This window comes from Marmota marmota, unplaced genomic scaffold (assembly GCF_001458135.2).
Source record: "Marmota marmota marmota unplaced genomic scaffold, marMar, whole genome shotgun sequence".
Classification (NCBI taxonomy): Eukaryota; Metazoa; Chordata; class Mammalia; order Rodentia; family Sciuridae; genus Marmota; species Marmota marmota.
Window position 1 is genome coordinate 17,825,609 of NW_026000142.1, and position 16,441 is coordinate 17,842,049.

Below are 16,441 nucleotides of genomic sequence, written 5' to 3' on the forward strand. Positions count from 1 at the left end.
CAAGAAATTTGTAATGTTTTGAACAACCAACAATAAAAAAATTAAAAAAAAACATTAAAAATGAACAGCAAAAAAAAAAAAAACTAACTTGAAGCCCAGAGTTTTCATTAGAAAATTACTAAGACAGAGACAGAAGACTTTATCACCACCATCATCATCATCATCACATCATCAAACAACTCTTCTAAATTAAAATCCTCAATTTTTTGCTTTCTTTACATCTGCTCCTTACTTTTCTCTAGACTATACATGCTAAAACTTGACCTTAAAAACGACTTACTTTTTTCTAGACTATATGGTCTGTAGTATAACTTGACCTAAAAACTCTGGGTCAGTAGAGATGTCACGAAGTGCCCTGTTCCCATCTGTGTGTTAGATAGGCAATCATTAAATGCAAATCAAAGAGGCAGTTAGTATAGGAAGGCTGTATTTAATTAGAATTGACCCGAGTCTAAACAATGAAGAATGAGAAATGCTGTGGGTAAAAATTTGCCCAAAGAAATTAGGGTCCCTAGATACCTAAATCACAGATTTATGTCTTAGATACATAATTTTAAAAGGTGCTTTAGTTCTAAGTGGTTTGGTTTTGTTCCTGCAGCAGGAACCCTCCCCAAAACTGAACTGGCGGGTCATTTCTTTTCAGGGGAGCTGTTTGAACCAATCAGGACACAGATAATCTTATTAGCCCTCTGTGGGCTTGCGTTTCTTTTGATGAGAGTCTGGAGAAGTCATGGGTAATACTTGACCCTGTGCCAGGGACCGCTTGTGTTTCAGTTGTACAAGGTCAGATCTTAATTTAACCACCAACTGGATGCTTAATTTTAGATACACAGAGGAACACATTGGCTCCAGGGTACTTCCTCTGGTTTAGAAAGGCAAGTCTCTGGATAAGAATGACAAGATGATCATTCCAAAAGGTGAGATTATGAAATATTTAATCTGTACCTTGCCAACTATTTTATGGAGTAGTTCAGTATTGGAAATCTTTAGAACAGATGGAAATGTTGGTTGTGGCTAATGTTTCTTTCCTAATGATAACCTGTAGGCTTGCCTGTCTAGGGCCTTTTTAATTATAAGAGTAAAGCCAGGGTTGTCTTGTTTATTTAGAGACTATCAACTCAACTGTATAATTATTAAGCATCACAAAAAAATATATCATGAAATAAGCTCAAGAATGAATATGCTAATAGGAAGTGTCATTATACATTATAAGGAATCCCAGAAGGGTCTTACCTGATCCCTTAGTTACTGAAAAAAAAAATTGATTTTTTGTAAATAATTAAAACAAATCTCTATCGTGTTTTTTAAAATTAGTTGTTGCAAAAGATAGATGTTCAGATTGGGAAAAAATCTGTTAAGCTAAGATGGTAAAACCCCAAACTTAATGTGATTGAAAAATGTTCTTCCTGCAAATTATACACAGTTTTGAAGCTGAAAGGGGCTTAAAATTTACCTGATACCATCGCTCATCTGATACTTTATTGAAGAACTTCTAAGGAACCTCCTACATCTAAAGTGATTTGATTTTTGTGAAAGAGCAGTGATGTGAACAAGGGAATCCTGCCACTGCTTTGTGCTGAGAGAATTTAAATTATGGTGATAAAATAATCATAATTTTATATCTAATTGTTTTATAAGAATACCTTATTTTCAAATGAAAAGGTCTCTAAAATTTTTATCTTTCCACCACAGTTAGATGAGTTTGTAGGTTGTTTGTTTAAATTCTTTTAGAAAACTTTTTTCCCTGAGGTTTTATAAATTTCTAGGTTACCAAATGAGACCCATTCTTCATTAATTCCATCTGAGTAAATGGGTCATCAGCCACAGTGTAGGGACTTAGCTTGTGTGACATTTATTGTCAGATGACTGGGTATGAAGATTACACCATTTCCCAAACATGTGGCTAGGTAAATTGCCTAACCACCCTGTGCTTCAGTTTCCTTATCTGCAACATGAGAGAGAAGTTTGTCTTCTGTCCTTAAAATTGAATGCATAATCCAAATCCATTATGCACATAGTATCTGCCTCAATAAATGCCAGTTGCAATAATTATTAAATTTACTCTAGCAGATATACATTGTGCTTGACTCTGTGCTAAACCCTGAAAGAGAGGGAACAGTTTGGTATTGTTTCAAGGAGAAAAATCTAGAATACATTGTTAAAAGACAATAAACTCCCTGGAGGTATGGACCCTCTGTGGCTGTGTCTGGCACTGTTCCTGAAACCTAGCAGACAGTAGACACATATTTTTGAATGGAAAAACACAATGGTCTGAAAATCTTTAGGAAAATAGTCATGAAAACTGGTAGGTCGGTTCTGCTCCTTCGTCTCTTTGAGTAATTGAGCAGGGAGGAGAGCAGATACAGTGCATCCATGTTTTAGTAAGGTATCTGACAGTATCTGTCCATGATGGTTATCAAATCAGAAACATGAATGCTGAATGGAGGTGTCTGTAGGAGGATTTGTAGCTGGATAAACAGCTTTTCTCCAAGGATGCTAAATAACGGATCAATGTCAACCTGGAGACCTCTGTCCTGCACCAATAGCTGTTCAACATTCATCATTGTCAATGAGCATAAGCACATATAAAACATACTTATTAAGTCCTAGCAGAAGAATAAAGGTTCGATCTTAAAAGGATGAAATGTAACAGGAATAAATAGAGTCTTGCATGAAACTGCACAGAAAAGAATTGTGGGTAATAATATAACTCGTAGAACTGGGGGCTTCCAAATCAAGTGTAACATGATACCTCCAAAATTCTAAACTGGGTTAAATTAGCAGATATAGAGTGTCTAAAGAGAGGGAGGTGATCATACCCACTTAATACTGTGTTGATCTGACCTTAAACCATGGCATAGGAAAATTTACTGTCCAGACTTGGAAGGAGAAGGCTCAGCAGAGACCAGACAACCTTGGGATAATTAAAGGGGATCTCCTGTCCCAGAGAAACAACACTGTCTTAATATGGTTCTGAGGGAAAGAAACAAGGACCATCAAAAAATGGTTTCAATACATGGATTCAATTTCAGTATTTTCCCTAATTGTTGAAGCTGGCCAAAGGCAAAGGGCTGTGGAGGGTAGGGTTGGAAGTAGATAAGTTCTTTGCACTTTGGATTCAAACTGAGGCTGGCCAATAACTTGTAAAGGGATTGACAGTAGGTGGAACGCTCTGATGGTTTTTAACTCTGAAGTTTGGTGATTCCAGGGAGAAGGAAGGAGAATAAAATTATGGGGCTATCAGAGGATATCAAGACCTAGAATAGAGCTAAAACTGCCCCTAAACAACCTAGGATCCTACTTCTCCATTCCGGAGGAGGAAAAACAGCAGGCAATGCTAATTGAATGTTTGTGACATGTCTGTGACATGTCAGACACGGCTCGCCAGGCAGCTAATGCAGGCAGACCAGAAGTGGAACAGTGTTCGATCTCTATGCCCTTTTGCCTCCAGCAGAAAGAAGTTTATGCTTGTACATGATTTCAAAATAGGAAACTAAGAAATTCAGTGACTCATTGTTTGAGTGAGTTTCAAATGGAAAAAGATTTGACTTAAGCAAAGATTTGACGGAAACTTTTGTTATGTTCAATAAAATGCACCATGCCCAGGAACAAATTTTTTAGAGAGAAGATAAGTTTATGAATGTGTGTGTGCATATATATATGCACACACACATATATAATTATATATATTTTATAATACTTTTTAAGATCTAGAGATACTTAAATTTTTACTATTATTGTAACTAATTAATGCAGTCAAAGCAATCTTACTCAGTTGTACAAACCAAAATTAGCTTTTTTATTATCTGCAATTGGCCTCACTGTCCTTGGAAGCTTCCACTCACTAATCAGTGAAAGATAAACTTTTGGTCCTATGCAAGCAATATGATAGCTTAGGTTGATGAACTTGTGCTTGGCTGATTCAGGTTCAGCCATTAGTCTTTCAGATTTCTGCTTCTGCTCAAGCCAAGAAATTCTCCCCATCCCCACCCCAGGTTTCTGCTTTGCTATAGATGTGGCCAATTTACTCTCTCTTGAAAGTTGACAAGGTTTCTGGCCTTCTCATGCCAGTCCATTTTCATAGAAGGCTTGTAAATTTTCACTTCACAGAGTCAATCTCAATTTCCTTTTCTGTTGTTCCTGTTGGTGGTGAAAATATTTAAGACTTACTCTGCTAGCGTATTTCAAATATACAATTCAGTATCTTTAACTAATAATAATAGTCACATTGAAGTACAACAGATCACCAGAATTTACTCATACTTCATAACTAAACTTATAACCCTAGACCAACATCTCCCTACAGTCCCTCTCTCCAGCCCTTGGCAACTAACTCTCTTCTAGGAGATCAACTGTTTCCACGAGTTGAACATTTTTAGATTTTACATATCTATGATATCTTGCAATATCTGTCTTGTTGTGTTGACTGATTTTACTTAGCATACTGTTCTCCATGTTCGTCTTTGTTACCACAAATGCCTAATATCCCATTGTCAATTTATAGCAAATTTTCTTTATGCATTCATCTGTCAGTGGACATTTAGATTCATTCCACATCTTGGCTATTGTGAATAATACTGTAATGGACAAGGAGTGCAGATTTTAGTCCTTTTGGAAATAAAATCAGAGGAGGAATTTTTAGATCATAAACTAGTTCTATTTTTAAATTTATGAGGAACTACCATACTATCTTCATAATGGTTGTAGCAAAAAAAATGTGAAGTGATGGATATTTTAATTAGTTTGTGGTAAATATTTCACATGTACAACTATAAATATACACATATATTTAATCATTAGGTTTTACATCTTAAATATATGCAGCTTTTTAAATTGTCAATCTTGGTTACTTTAACCTCAATAAAATTGAAAAAAAAGTCAATCTTAGTTCAGCAAAAGTGGTTGGTCATATCTGGATAAATGAGCATCATTCAGTTTACCTGTGAAATTAAGAGTTTATTCTTTGTGTATATTAGTGTGAATAATGGGTCATTCCATTGCTTGTGTGTGCAATAATGTTTATATGTATTGCCTATCATTAGGCATTTAGGTTGTTTGTAAGGTTTTGGAAATTTAAATACAACTGAGATAAACATTCTCACATACAAATACTTTCCTACATCTCTTATTATTTTAAAGAATAAATTCCTGGATGTGGAATTACAGACAAGGACGGAAATTTTTAAAATATGATCACATGAGCTTGTAATTAGGGCACATCTGCTAATAGGCTTTCAGGCCTCATCCTTGTCCTACCTTCTTTTTTTTTTTTTTAGTTGTAGATGGACACAATACATACATTTATTTATTTATTTTTTATTTATTTTTATATGATGCTGAGGATCAAACCCAATGCCTCATACATGTTAGGCAGGTGCTCTACTACTGAGCCATAACTCAGCTCTATCCTACCCTTTTTAATTCTGTAAAGTTATATTCCCCTGGGAATCCATGTGGTTGTGAAACTAAAGCTTCTGTTTATATGTTTATAGTTTTCAAAAGCTAATATGCATCTTCCCGTGTTTCTCTCATAGTTGAATTTGACTTGGAAATCAATAGCAGAAAGTAAAAAAATTCTAATTTTGTAATATGCAACTAGAGATAAGTAAAACTAGTATGACCGGTTCTATCATTAGTGTATTTACATAGAAATTAATCATTAATCAATGTGGCCCCAAAATTGAAAGTGAGTTTTGCAAACAATGTATGTATGACCTAAAGGGAAAGCATGTAGTTAACCTGTTCTTTGAGTAATTTTAAGAGTAGTGTATATTTGATCCTTTGATTATTATTCATCCACCCGGTACTTCCCAAGTGCTCATATATGATAGGGAGCGTACTTAGTATCTAGAGATCCATTGGTCCATTTTGCCTTTTTCTAACCTTTTCTGAAATGTCAGCTTGCATTTCTTTGAGGCAGCACAAAAGTAGCATGTGTTTTCTGATTTAAGATTCTATGTACATGTGTATGTGTATTTTGTGTGTTTGTATGTGTGTGTGAAATGTGTCAGCAGAAAATTTTGGGCTCTCAAGTAAGATGCTGTTTGAACTGATCCTAGTTGTCCCCATCATCTGTAGGCTTTTTTTCTGTAGTGCCACACAGAGGGAATTCCTATAACATATTACTTGTAAAGTTAATGGTGACTGTGGGTAGAACCCAATTGTCCCTCTAGAACTCTTGTAGACTAGCTGACTCTTTTGCTGAAATCAGCCAAATGAATTCATTTAGTTGATTTTTTTCACTTTGTGCTACATGAGTCTAAAAAAATAAGATGTGGAGCCACCCAATAGTCACTAAAGTTATAATATAATTTTATCTGTGTTATTTCACTCTATCTTTAAAATCACATATATAAATGGTCAAATTGCATAAAATGGGACTGAACATTATTTAGTATATAATAAATGTTTTCTTAACAAAATCAAAAAATGAAAATGTACTAATTTGACCCTTACTCTTCCTCTGATAGGAAAAAATCCTGATGCTTCTCTGTGGGATTTCCAGTAGATGAGTCCATTGTCAAGAACCATTGTGTTGTCAAGGTAAAAAAAAAAAAATTATCTGTGAATCAAGGCCCTGAATTCCACACAGCAGAAGCTTGCATTTCCTTCAGAAACCTAGGGTCTGAATTTGTGAAGAAAACCAAATTTTACTGTATTGCTTTCTCCCTCCCCCCGCCCCTGCTTGGTACCAGGGATTAAACCCAGGCACTTAACCAATGAGCCCCATCCCCAGTCCTTTTTTGTATTTTATTTAGAGATAGGGTCTCACTATGTTGCTGAGGACCTTGCTAAATTGCTGAGGCTGGCTTTGAACTCCTGATCCTCCTGCCTCAACCTCCTGAGCCTCTGGGATTATAGGCAGAAGCCACTGCACCTGGCTGTATTGCTTTTTTCTTATCCCCTCTTATCACCTCCCAGTAGACCTCAGCCTCAGACTTCCTGTCATCTTCCCAAGCCATGCCACTCCCAATAACTCTTCCAAGAAATCCTAGTTCTACCCTGGGGGCCTGTGTGGTGGTGTTGGCACTTTTAAAAGGGATGATAGTAGGATGGAACAATATGCCCTACAAGACAGAATCTCTCACTGATGTAACAGGGTGACATTGATGTGACAGGTGCTGGGGGCAGTGTGATATTTATGGACACAGAGCCCTGCCTTGCACCATAGAAGCAACTATCCACTCAGCCTACTCTCAAGGCCAACCCTGTTATGGATTCATGAAGATAATTCCAATATTGTTCTGCCCAAACCAGAGCATTAGGCTAGGTGGGGTAATGAACTTGTCTGCAATCAAGAGAAAGCCAGTTAAGCAATTCAAGAAAAAGAAGGGGAGTTGTGATTCCCTGCTGTGGGACCTACCGTGTTTCAAAGATCCCTGTGGAGAGAGTCACAAACTTATCCATCACAAACTTATTATCATCAAATGGTGAGGCATTAGCACTGATAGACTGGAGGTGGTTTACAGAGGATCTGATGAGGAGGTGTCTCGTACTCGTGTCCACTCCTGCATCATGCCTTGCAACACCATCCCACCTCCTGACCACTTCAATCAGCCACCAACTGGCATGTGATCTTGTTTTTTGGAAGTGATGTTTAGACTCCAAAACAAAAAGTACAGAATGAAAGCAAGCTTAGGACACCTCAGACCACCCTAAGCAACACAAAACCTTATTGTGCAGAGCCAGAGGAAAAGATTTATGTGTTTGGAAGCTATTTTTTATTTTTGGAAGTTATTGTCATCGAGAGCTGGCTGTTAAGAGCCAGATCAAAGTGTTTTCTTTTAAAGGCAAACGGCTGGGGATGTTTTCCCTGCAGCTTCTGAAAGACCTTAGATGTGAAGGTCCTCCCTGTTCTGTTCAGACTCTGCTTATCAGCTGTTTGACTTTGGGTGGGTGTTTTAACCACCTGAAACCTACTTTTCCACTTATTTACAAGAAGCTACAAAACTTACAACACAGAGTGAGGATTTAAATAAACTAGAATATGCCAAGTGCTTTGCACAGTGCTTGAAGCAAAGGCACCACTTCAGAGTTTTTAGGTCTTACTGTTATCAGCATTTCATCATTTCATTCTTACCAGAAATATTCTAAAATGTACATGACTGCTGAACTTTCCCTTTCCCATTAGCTAAGTTTGGAATTTATTTCAACTCATCTGTAAAATAAGTGACTAATTATTTATATCTGAATAATACATTTGGAACTTAGCTTTTAGAAATTCTGAATTTAGCTGTGTCTTTATTTATTTATTTTTTTAACCAGGAGTACATGAAAGAGCTTCAGAAGGTCTATGAGTTCCCTAAAATCATACAACATTTTGAGTGGGCATGCATTCCTCCAGAGAAAGAATCCATAGCTTTTATCAAATGTGTCCCTGACTCTCAGCAAGATTTAAAAGAAAAGGATAATCATACAATAAGATTGCCCCAATTACTTGTATGTCAGGTACTTGTAGAGATTAAGCAATCTCACTAGTGGACTTCTCCAGAACAAGATTGAGTTAAGGGGAAACTATTATTAGGAAAGAGTTAATTTCTCCAGACTTAGAAGTGAGATACTTGTGAATATGTTACTGGTAGAAATCAGGTTCATCGCATTCCACAGACCCACAAACACTGAGATAAGCAAGCAAGCAGAAATTTATTAAAAAGGAGATTAAGGTGGGAGTGTAAGAAAGCTCCCACAGAGAACATGGGAGGGGCAAGAGTGCCCCCAGGGTCTCTGACTTGCCTTCTTTTAAAGGCACAGGAGGGGAGGTTGACTGACCCACTTGTAACTGTCCTTGAGATTTTAATTATTGGGTGTACATGTTCAGACTGAATTGTATAGTCACTTTTTTTTTTTTAATAAGAAGGGAGGCTTTTGTCCCTTTTGGGAAACAGATATTGTTTGGCTTGCTGGAGCACATCAAAAGTGGTCCTGATATCCGTCCTCCTTATTGACTCTTACTATTTTTCCCTACCTCAAATATATCTTAAAGGATGTCAAAATATTATTTGGTCTTTCCTAATACTCCTGAGTGGTGCTTTGTAAAATAATCTTGATTTGCCCCCTTCAGTGAGGACTGAGCCCTAGTCATTTTAAATTTGTGTATTAAGTGAGTGACTCCCTTCTTGCCTTTCTCATTGCATCTGGATGTTTCCCCATCCATTTCTGTGAGGCTCTTTGGACAGCCTGACACCTTAATACACCTGCTCACAGATCCTCACTTCATCCCCAGCTTTTAATACAATGCTGGAGAATCCTGAATGCTACTTAAATTGGTTCATATCTGTTTTTCATCATTTTTTTCCTTGTGTCATTAGAGATACAAAACAGTTAAGAATATAGATAACTTTCTTAATGGTAGTCAAAGGATGTTTTTAAAAATAAAAAAGGAAAAGAAAATTTCACAGACCCCCGTTCTCGAAGGATCTGTCATGTCTCGTGTACAGAAAGCCCACATTCCCATCAGGGTTAGATTTAAGCTCATGATTTAAATAGGCGAAAGGCTCTTTGTCCTATTACTAATCTTAGAGCCATGCTATGGCCACAGTGCTATCAGAGAAAGGCCAGGGGCAATGCCACAGGTTTAACTTCCTCCTCTAATTATCTGAAGGACTCCGAGGTTGTTTGCCAGTAGTGACTCAGGGCTTGTTTGTTTCAGTGACCATCAAGAGAAGCCATTTGCTGCGGTTGAGTGGGAGTGGGGAGAGAGGGAAGAGTTAAAGGAAAAAGAAAGCAGGCTGGGGGTGTGGCTTAGTGATACAGCCCTTGCCTAGCCCTGGGAAGCTCAAGGTTTGATCCCTAGTACTGCAAAAAGAAAGACATTTCCCCTCAGGAAGCTCATGGTGCAAGTGAGAATACAAAACATAAATATGTGAAGAACTTGCAAAACAAATACAAAATGAGTATAAATCCAATGTTGAGAAAATGTCACACAAAAAGAGATCTTCATAAATAAAGAAGGCTGAGGAGGAAATGGAGAATTCCAGCAAAGCCTTCTATAGGAGGATTGTCTTGAGCCAGGCTTGCGGTAGTGTGGGCCATGGTTGTAGATGCCCAGACACAGAAGTGAGAAAACAAAGCCACACACGGAGTGAGCAATCTAATGCGTTCAGTTGGAAGAATAACTCTGAAAGACATGATCAGTCATGAACAAAGCAGAACTTGGATTATGTTTCCATGGTTTTTTATTAACTCATTAATTAATACCTTCACCACACATGTGGAGACCACAAACACAGGATGTTGCTTCTCTAGGCACTGAGGTTGCAGACTAATATGCTCTTATGTAGTTACACTCTAGAGAGAAGATACAGACAAGGAAACAGTAGTTGATTTAAAAAATAATTATAATAAAATGCCACTTGGATCTACTTGGCAAAGAGAACCCCTGGGGCTCACACTGGCCTTTGAGCAGATTGAGATATCATAATATCACCTCTTTAATAGTAAAGAGAGACATTCATTCTGCTAATTTGAAGCAAGCTTACTGGAGCACTCTGCCATGGCAGGTGCAGTCCCTGAACATGACCACTATGCTACACCTTCTGTTCCAAGGTGGGAGTAAGGGCATTGGCACTTACTTAGTACACAGTGAACAAGCACATCCACATGATGTTGCTCGGCACAGTCTGTCCAGAGGCCAAGGACCTTGGCTATCAGCTTATTGAGAACTGCCACTGGAGTTTTAGATTATCTAACCTTGAAGAATGAGAAGAGGAAAAGCACACATCATCTGTATTTTGGTAACTGCCTGAACAACATAGTTTTAATTTTCTCCCCTTGAAAAAGGCATATTATCGTGTAAAATTTCTTACAGATAATACATTTTTGGTTTGAAAAGTACTACTAATTAAACGTAATTTCATATTGGTCAATCAAATAGCTACAGAACTATTTTTGTTTGTATACTTACTAAACTTTCTAAATAAGATGGTGCAGTTAATCTGATGGTAAAGAGAGACATTCATTCTGCTAATTTGATATTTGGAAGAAATAAGCCAATTAGGAATCATTTAAGTTCTTGCTTATTACACTCAGGGCAGATGGTTCAGTGAGCAGTGGTTTTGTAATGAATACCTAGAACTATATAGGGGAATAAATGAGGAATCTACAGGAGAGCTGGCCTCTGGTGTATGGGTAGAGTTAAAATGATCTTTATCTTAACAGTTTGGATGCTCTGAGACCAATGAGACCTTACAGCTGACCTCTGCTGATGTGTAGAGAATGTAAAAAGATCTCTGTACTCTGTTATTACCAATAACCCATTTCTCCTCTGGTTGAGTTAAGCTTCTAATGTGCTGTATAAATTGATTCCAAGCTGGTAATATATGGTAATTTTGGCCCATCAGTTTGCACTGCACAAAATTAGTATATATTAGAAGCTTGGAAAAAGAGATTCCTTATAAACTCAACTGACATTACTAATAAGAAAGTCAAAAGTTTTATAATGTCCAAAGTTAAAAAAATGGTTCTCAAAAGGCAGATAATAAACATTTCAACAGTTTGAACATTCTAAATTAATAAAATGGGCCTCATATATATGGATTACAGGTTCACTGCATTTGTGTTTCTTAAGTGGAAAAGGTGAATGTATTTTAGTTTTTCATTTTGAATTAGCTGTTAATTCCACCTGAAATTCTGTATCATTTGCTGATAACAAGAATTTTCTTCTTTTATATTTACCTTTTTTATATTCAGATATGGATAATAATGACCCTGATGAAGATCATCTTACAAGTTATGATATTCAACTCAGTATTCAAGAATCCATTGAATCCAGCCAGACTGCATTTCATCCTGAAAGGTAGCATTCTATTCAACTATCCTCACCAAAATTTCTTTATGGAATTTATTTTGGTATAAGATAAAATGAATCCCATTTCTCAATTCCTCTTATAGGAAAATACTTACCTTTTTTCTGGCAGGGAATCTAATACCTCTACAGAGACCAGTATCCAAGACTTTAATAATATCGTCTTCCACAAATCCCCATCTCATGTGGAAAATGAAAATTACCTAGATGGGAATTCCCTAGTTGAATTTGGTTGGATAAGTTTGCCTATTTTCTAAATCAAAATGTAATCAAACAGACAATGAGTAGTTTGAACAAATTTGCAAGTACAGTTTATATAACCAGTGTATGGATAAACAGCAATCTGTGTATTCTATAACACACTCTGCTACTGTCGCAACTAAACTTTACAAGTAATCCAATTAAAATATGCACAAAATTGATGTTTTATGTAAGTAGGAGTTTCAGGATTTAAAACTGCATAAGTAAATTTCTGTCTTGAACAACACACATGTTTCTGACACAAAGTTTAGTTTTCCTTTATATTCTATTAATTATATATAGATTCTTGTATTCTGGAACTTAATAGTGCTGTTGAATAGATTCAGTGCTATGAAATTATTGCTTTTGAGATTTAAAAAATTAGCATATTACATTTAAATTTCTGGTCTTTTTAATTTTTCCATTGTGTCTAACAGATTTTAGAACTTGAAAATGCCCCAGAAGCCATTCACAATCCTAGAATGTTAGCAGAATTTCTGCTTAGTAGAGTTAAATAAGTTTGTTATGAAATCCTTGTTTCTATTTAATAAACACACATATCATAGAATTGCCCTGAGGGTTTAAATCATGACCTGTGATGGGACACGTGTTAATAAATGCTCTCTGCCTAATTTCACCTATGTATCAGTTGATTAGAGACACTAACAGACATTGTAGACCATATGCTCCTGAATGTCTGTTAGCAATTGTTATGTTCAAGCAATGAACATCGGTTGAACAAAGAACTTCTAAAGGTGGAAGAAGCCTTAGTGATCTTCCTATTTAATCCCACTGTTTCACTGATGAAGAAACCAATACCCAGAGAGACTGTGGACTTTTCCAGGATCATGAAATCAGGCTGTGACTTGAATCCAGCCCTTTTAAGTCTGACTCCCATTGTTTACTCCCTTTCATAGCTTAGCGCAACCTCAGAGATAACATCACAATCTTGGATTTTGCCATCTTCACTAGTGTTCTTAGGTTTGGATATCATAAATATACTCTATCTAACTCCTAAACATTTACATTTTTAAAGAAAATAAAAATCAGTTTTGTGCATTTCCTGTAGATCTTGATCATTCCAATTACCCACAAGAACTCAATATAAATTAAATATTTTATTCCTTGAAGGATATTACTACTATAAACGTGGCTTCTTTTTCTTTCTCTGGTAGATTTGTCCCCCTCAGTGGTCAGAACAGAAAACTTGTGGAGGCCATAAGACAAGGTAATGGGTTTATTGTCTGGAGTGGGTTGTATTGGAAACCTTTTTTGCAAAGACAGAGAAGTGCTAACAGACTACGTGTTTCATTTAGGTCACATTCTTGAGCTCCAGGAGTGTGTGAAATATAAGCGTGCACTGGACGAAGCCGATGAGAAAGGATGGTTTCCATTGCATGAAGCTGCCGTTCAACCTTTTCAACAAATACTTGAGATTGTTCTGGATGGTAAGAGACTATAACATAGCCTTTTGACAAGTAGAGCAGAAATGTAGAAGTTATCATTGTTCCTAAAGAACATAAAGAGTAAGAGATAGTTTGGGATATGAGAAAGTCACTACCCGTATATTAACTCCTGGAGTACCAAAAAATTAGCATATTTCATGATGCTTGAGGTTCACCCTTGCCATCCTTTTATCTTTTTAAAAAGTGGCATAGTTTGGTGGGAAGGTGTTGTCATTGGCTATGAGAGATAAAGGGTTTTATATATAATGAATTAGTTGACTCAAATATAAAGCTTTTTTCTTTTGGAAGTTGGTTTTTAATTTTTCATCTTGAACTATCAAAAGTTTCAAGACATTATTATTATATATTGCAATGTTAATAATAATTTTTTTATGTCCTAATGGTATTTTTTCATATTTCAGCATTTATAGACCATTGTTATAATTCCTTATGTTTTAACTTTCAATGCTGCTTGCTAATTTGGAAAATTATGAGAAATACTTGATAATTGGCTGGCTAGCAAGCCATCTAGAAAACGAGATAACTAGACAGATAGAAATGATGTTAAGGGGCTGGGATTGTGGCTCAGTGGTAGAGCATTTGCCTCATACATGTGAGGCACTGGGTTCGATCCTCAGCACCACATAAAGATAAATAAATAAAATAAAGGTATTGGGTCCATCTATAACTAAAGAAAAAAAATGATGTTAAGGATAATATTTCTTTTCTAACACATTCTGAAAAAATGATACATTCATTCAAATATATTTTCATTCCTACATTTACACACCTCATTTGACCAAAAGAAAATTCAGATGCAATTTAAATAATAAAATGAAGGATTAGAGAGTTGCTTTACAATGTTTTAAGAAATGAGAATTTGCAACCAGCTTTTTTTTTTTTTTTAAAGCAGCTTGAAACATAGATGTTGGTTTTCTAGCTGTTGATTTGATTAGCAGGTCCAGGAGCATCTAATTTTCTTCACCTTTGTTAGGTTGATTTTTATCATACTTTCAATCTTCCCTTTCTCATAAATTGACTTTTCAATCTGGTGTACATAACAATCTGGTTATTCTGAACTATGCAGTATCCCTTAAGTAAATATTTTCAATTTTTAATACAATGCTTTCATATCTTAGCATCCTACAAGACACTCTGGGAATTTAAGACCTGTAATGGAGAAACACCCTTGACTTTGGCAATCAAAGCTGGTCTGGTGGAAAATGTAAGGACTTTACTTGAAAAGGGAGTATGGCCCAACACCAAAAATGATAAAGGAGAGACGCCCCTTCTGATTGGTAAATGACTTTTTTTTTCCTAGAACTTTCATAGTTTGAAACAAATAATAAATATTTAATAAGTATTTTTTGAAAATCAATGTGCTTTATCAAAAATTATATTACTCCAATTCTTTCCATTTCCTGAGCCTCCTCCTCTGATCCTCATTTCACCTGCCAGACAATTTTATTTTCCCGTCCCACTATGTGTTGGTCAGCTTTCTGTTGCTGAGACCAAAATACCTGATAAGAATAACTTAGAGGAGGAAAAGTTTGTTTTAGCTCATGAATTCAGAGGTTCAGCCCATGGCTGGCCAACTCCATTGCTCTGGGCCTAAGGTAGAGCAGACCATCTTGGCACAGGGTGTGGTGGAAGGAAACTATTCAGCTCCTTATAGCTATGAAGGTGGGGTAGGGGCACGCAGGACAAGATTTAATCCTCAAGGATATACCTCTGGAGACCTACTCCTTCCAGCCATGCCCCCTCTACCTATAGTTACAACCCAGCACTATAGTCCTTTCAAACTACTAATCCATCAAGTGGATTAACCCAGTGATTAAGTTATAGCTGTCATAATCTGATTGTTCCACTTCCTATATTAACACAGGAGCTGTTAGGGGTAACTCATATTCAAACCATAACACACAGTGAGGTCAGATGTAAAGGATGACTACATTCTTCAGCATCTAAAAATGAGTGCCACTAACCAAGAAGAGCAGAACTAGTTTAATGAAGCCAGAGGTGTCAAGCCTAAAAGAAAACTCTGTAGGTAGGATCTAGTTGTAAGGAGGGTTCTATGGGGAAAATGTAGACAGAAGAAAGAGAAGATAAAAGAGGGACATCAGATCCATATCAAAATGATCAGTCTAGTCAGGAGTGGTATCATACACCCCTAATCCCAGCAGCTCAGGAGGCTGAGGCAGGAGGATCATAAGTTCAAGGCCAGCCTTGGCAATTTAGCAAGACTGTAATCAAGAGACCTGTCTCAAACTAAAGAAATAAATAAGCAGGGGCTGGGGACGTACCTCAGTGGCAAAGCACCCCTGGATTCAATTCAAGTGCCAAAAAAGAATGATTATACAAAACGGAACAAGTACAGAGTTTGGCACTTATGAGGGGATTCCCAACATTCACACAACAAAGAAAGATGGCTTATCTGGAGGTGTCATTTATTAGCTTCTTCTCAGCCTTGTGCATCCTGCTTCTTGTTGAACATTAGGAATTGGCAGGTCTATTGATGGAAGCAGAAAGAGGTGAAATTAACTAGAAATGACCAGACATAACTTTTTTTTTTTCCTCTTAAAGACTGTAGGAGGATGGATTGAGACTTTGGGTTTTGGGAGTTGACACAGTCAGGTTTATACCATTAAATGAGACTGTGACCATGGGCCTCAATGTCTTAATATGCAAAATGGAAATACCACAGGCACCATGCAGTATTCTTATAAAAATTAGAGAATATATATACAAACCCCCCACATATAATAGATTCTCAAGAGAAGAAAGCCATTATGAAATTGTCCATGTGTGGTGGGAGGAGAAGCAGGAGGAGTAACACTCTAAGGTTATTTACAGCAACCTGGGAGGAGAGAATTAAACAACTCAAGCCGCATACAGAGCTAGCTGCAGCTCCTTTTCAGAGCACATCATCACATTTTGGGGGCGGGGGGGGGGG

The 16,441-nt window shown here is 36.8% G+C and overlaps 1 protein-coding gene across 3 annotated transcripts in view; it reads left to right on the forward strand.

The window, feature by feature from the left end:
• Window positions 1–764: 764 nt before the first annotated feature.
• Asb15 (ankyrin repeat and SOCS box containing 15) overlaps window positions 765–16,441 on the forward strand; it is a 32,692-nt gene continuing 17,015 nt past the window's right edge. For 2 of the 3 annotated variants that reach the window (XM_015488288.2, XM_048786052.1), the window contains exons 1-6: window positions 765–917; window positions 6,471–6,543; window positions 11,689–11,794; window positions 13,219–13,271; window positions 13,360–13,491; window positions 14,628–14,786. In XM_015488288.2, the coding sequence (XP_015343774.1) occupies window positions 11,691–11,794; window positions 13,219–13,271; window positions 13,360–13,491; window positions 14,628–14,786 (448 nt within the window). In that variant the 5' untranslated portion in view covers window positions 765–917; window positions 6,471–6,543; window positions 11,689–11,690. Of the gene's footprint in view, window positions 918–6,470; window positions 6,544–11,686; window positions 11,795–13,218; window positions 13,272–13,359; window positions 13,492–14,627; window positions 14,787–16,441 lie in introns of those variants that run through there. The other variant, XM_048786051.1, reaches the window with a different exon arrangement.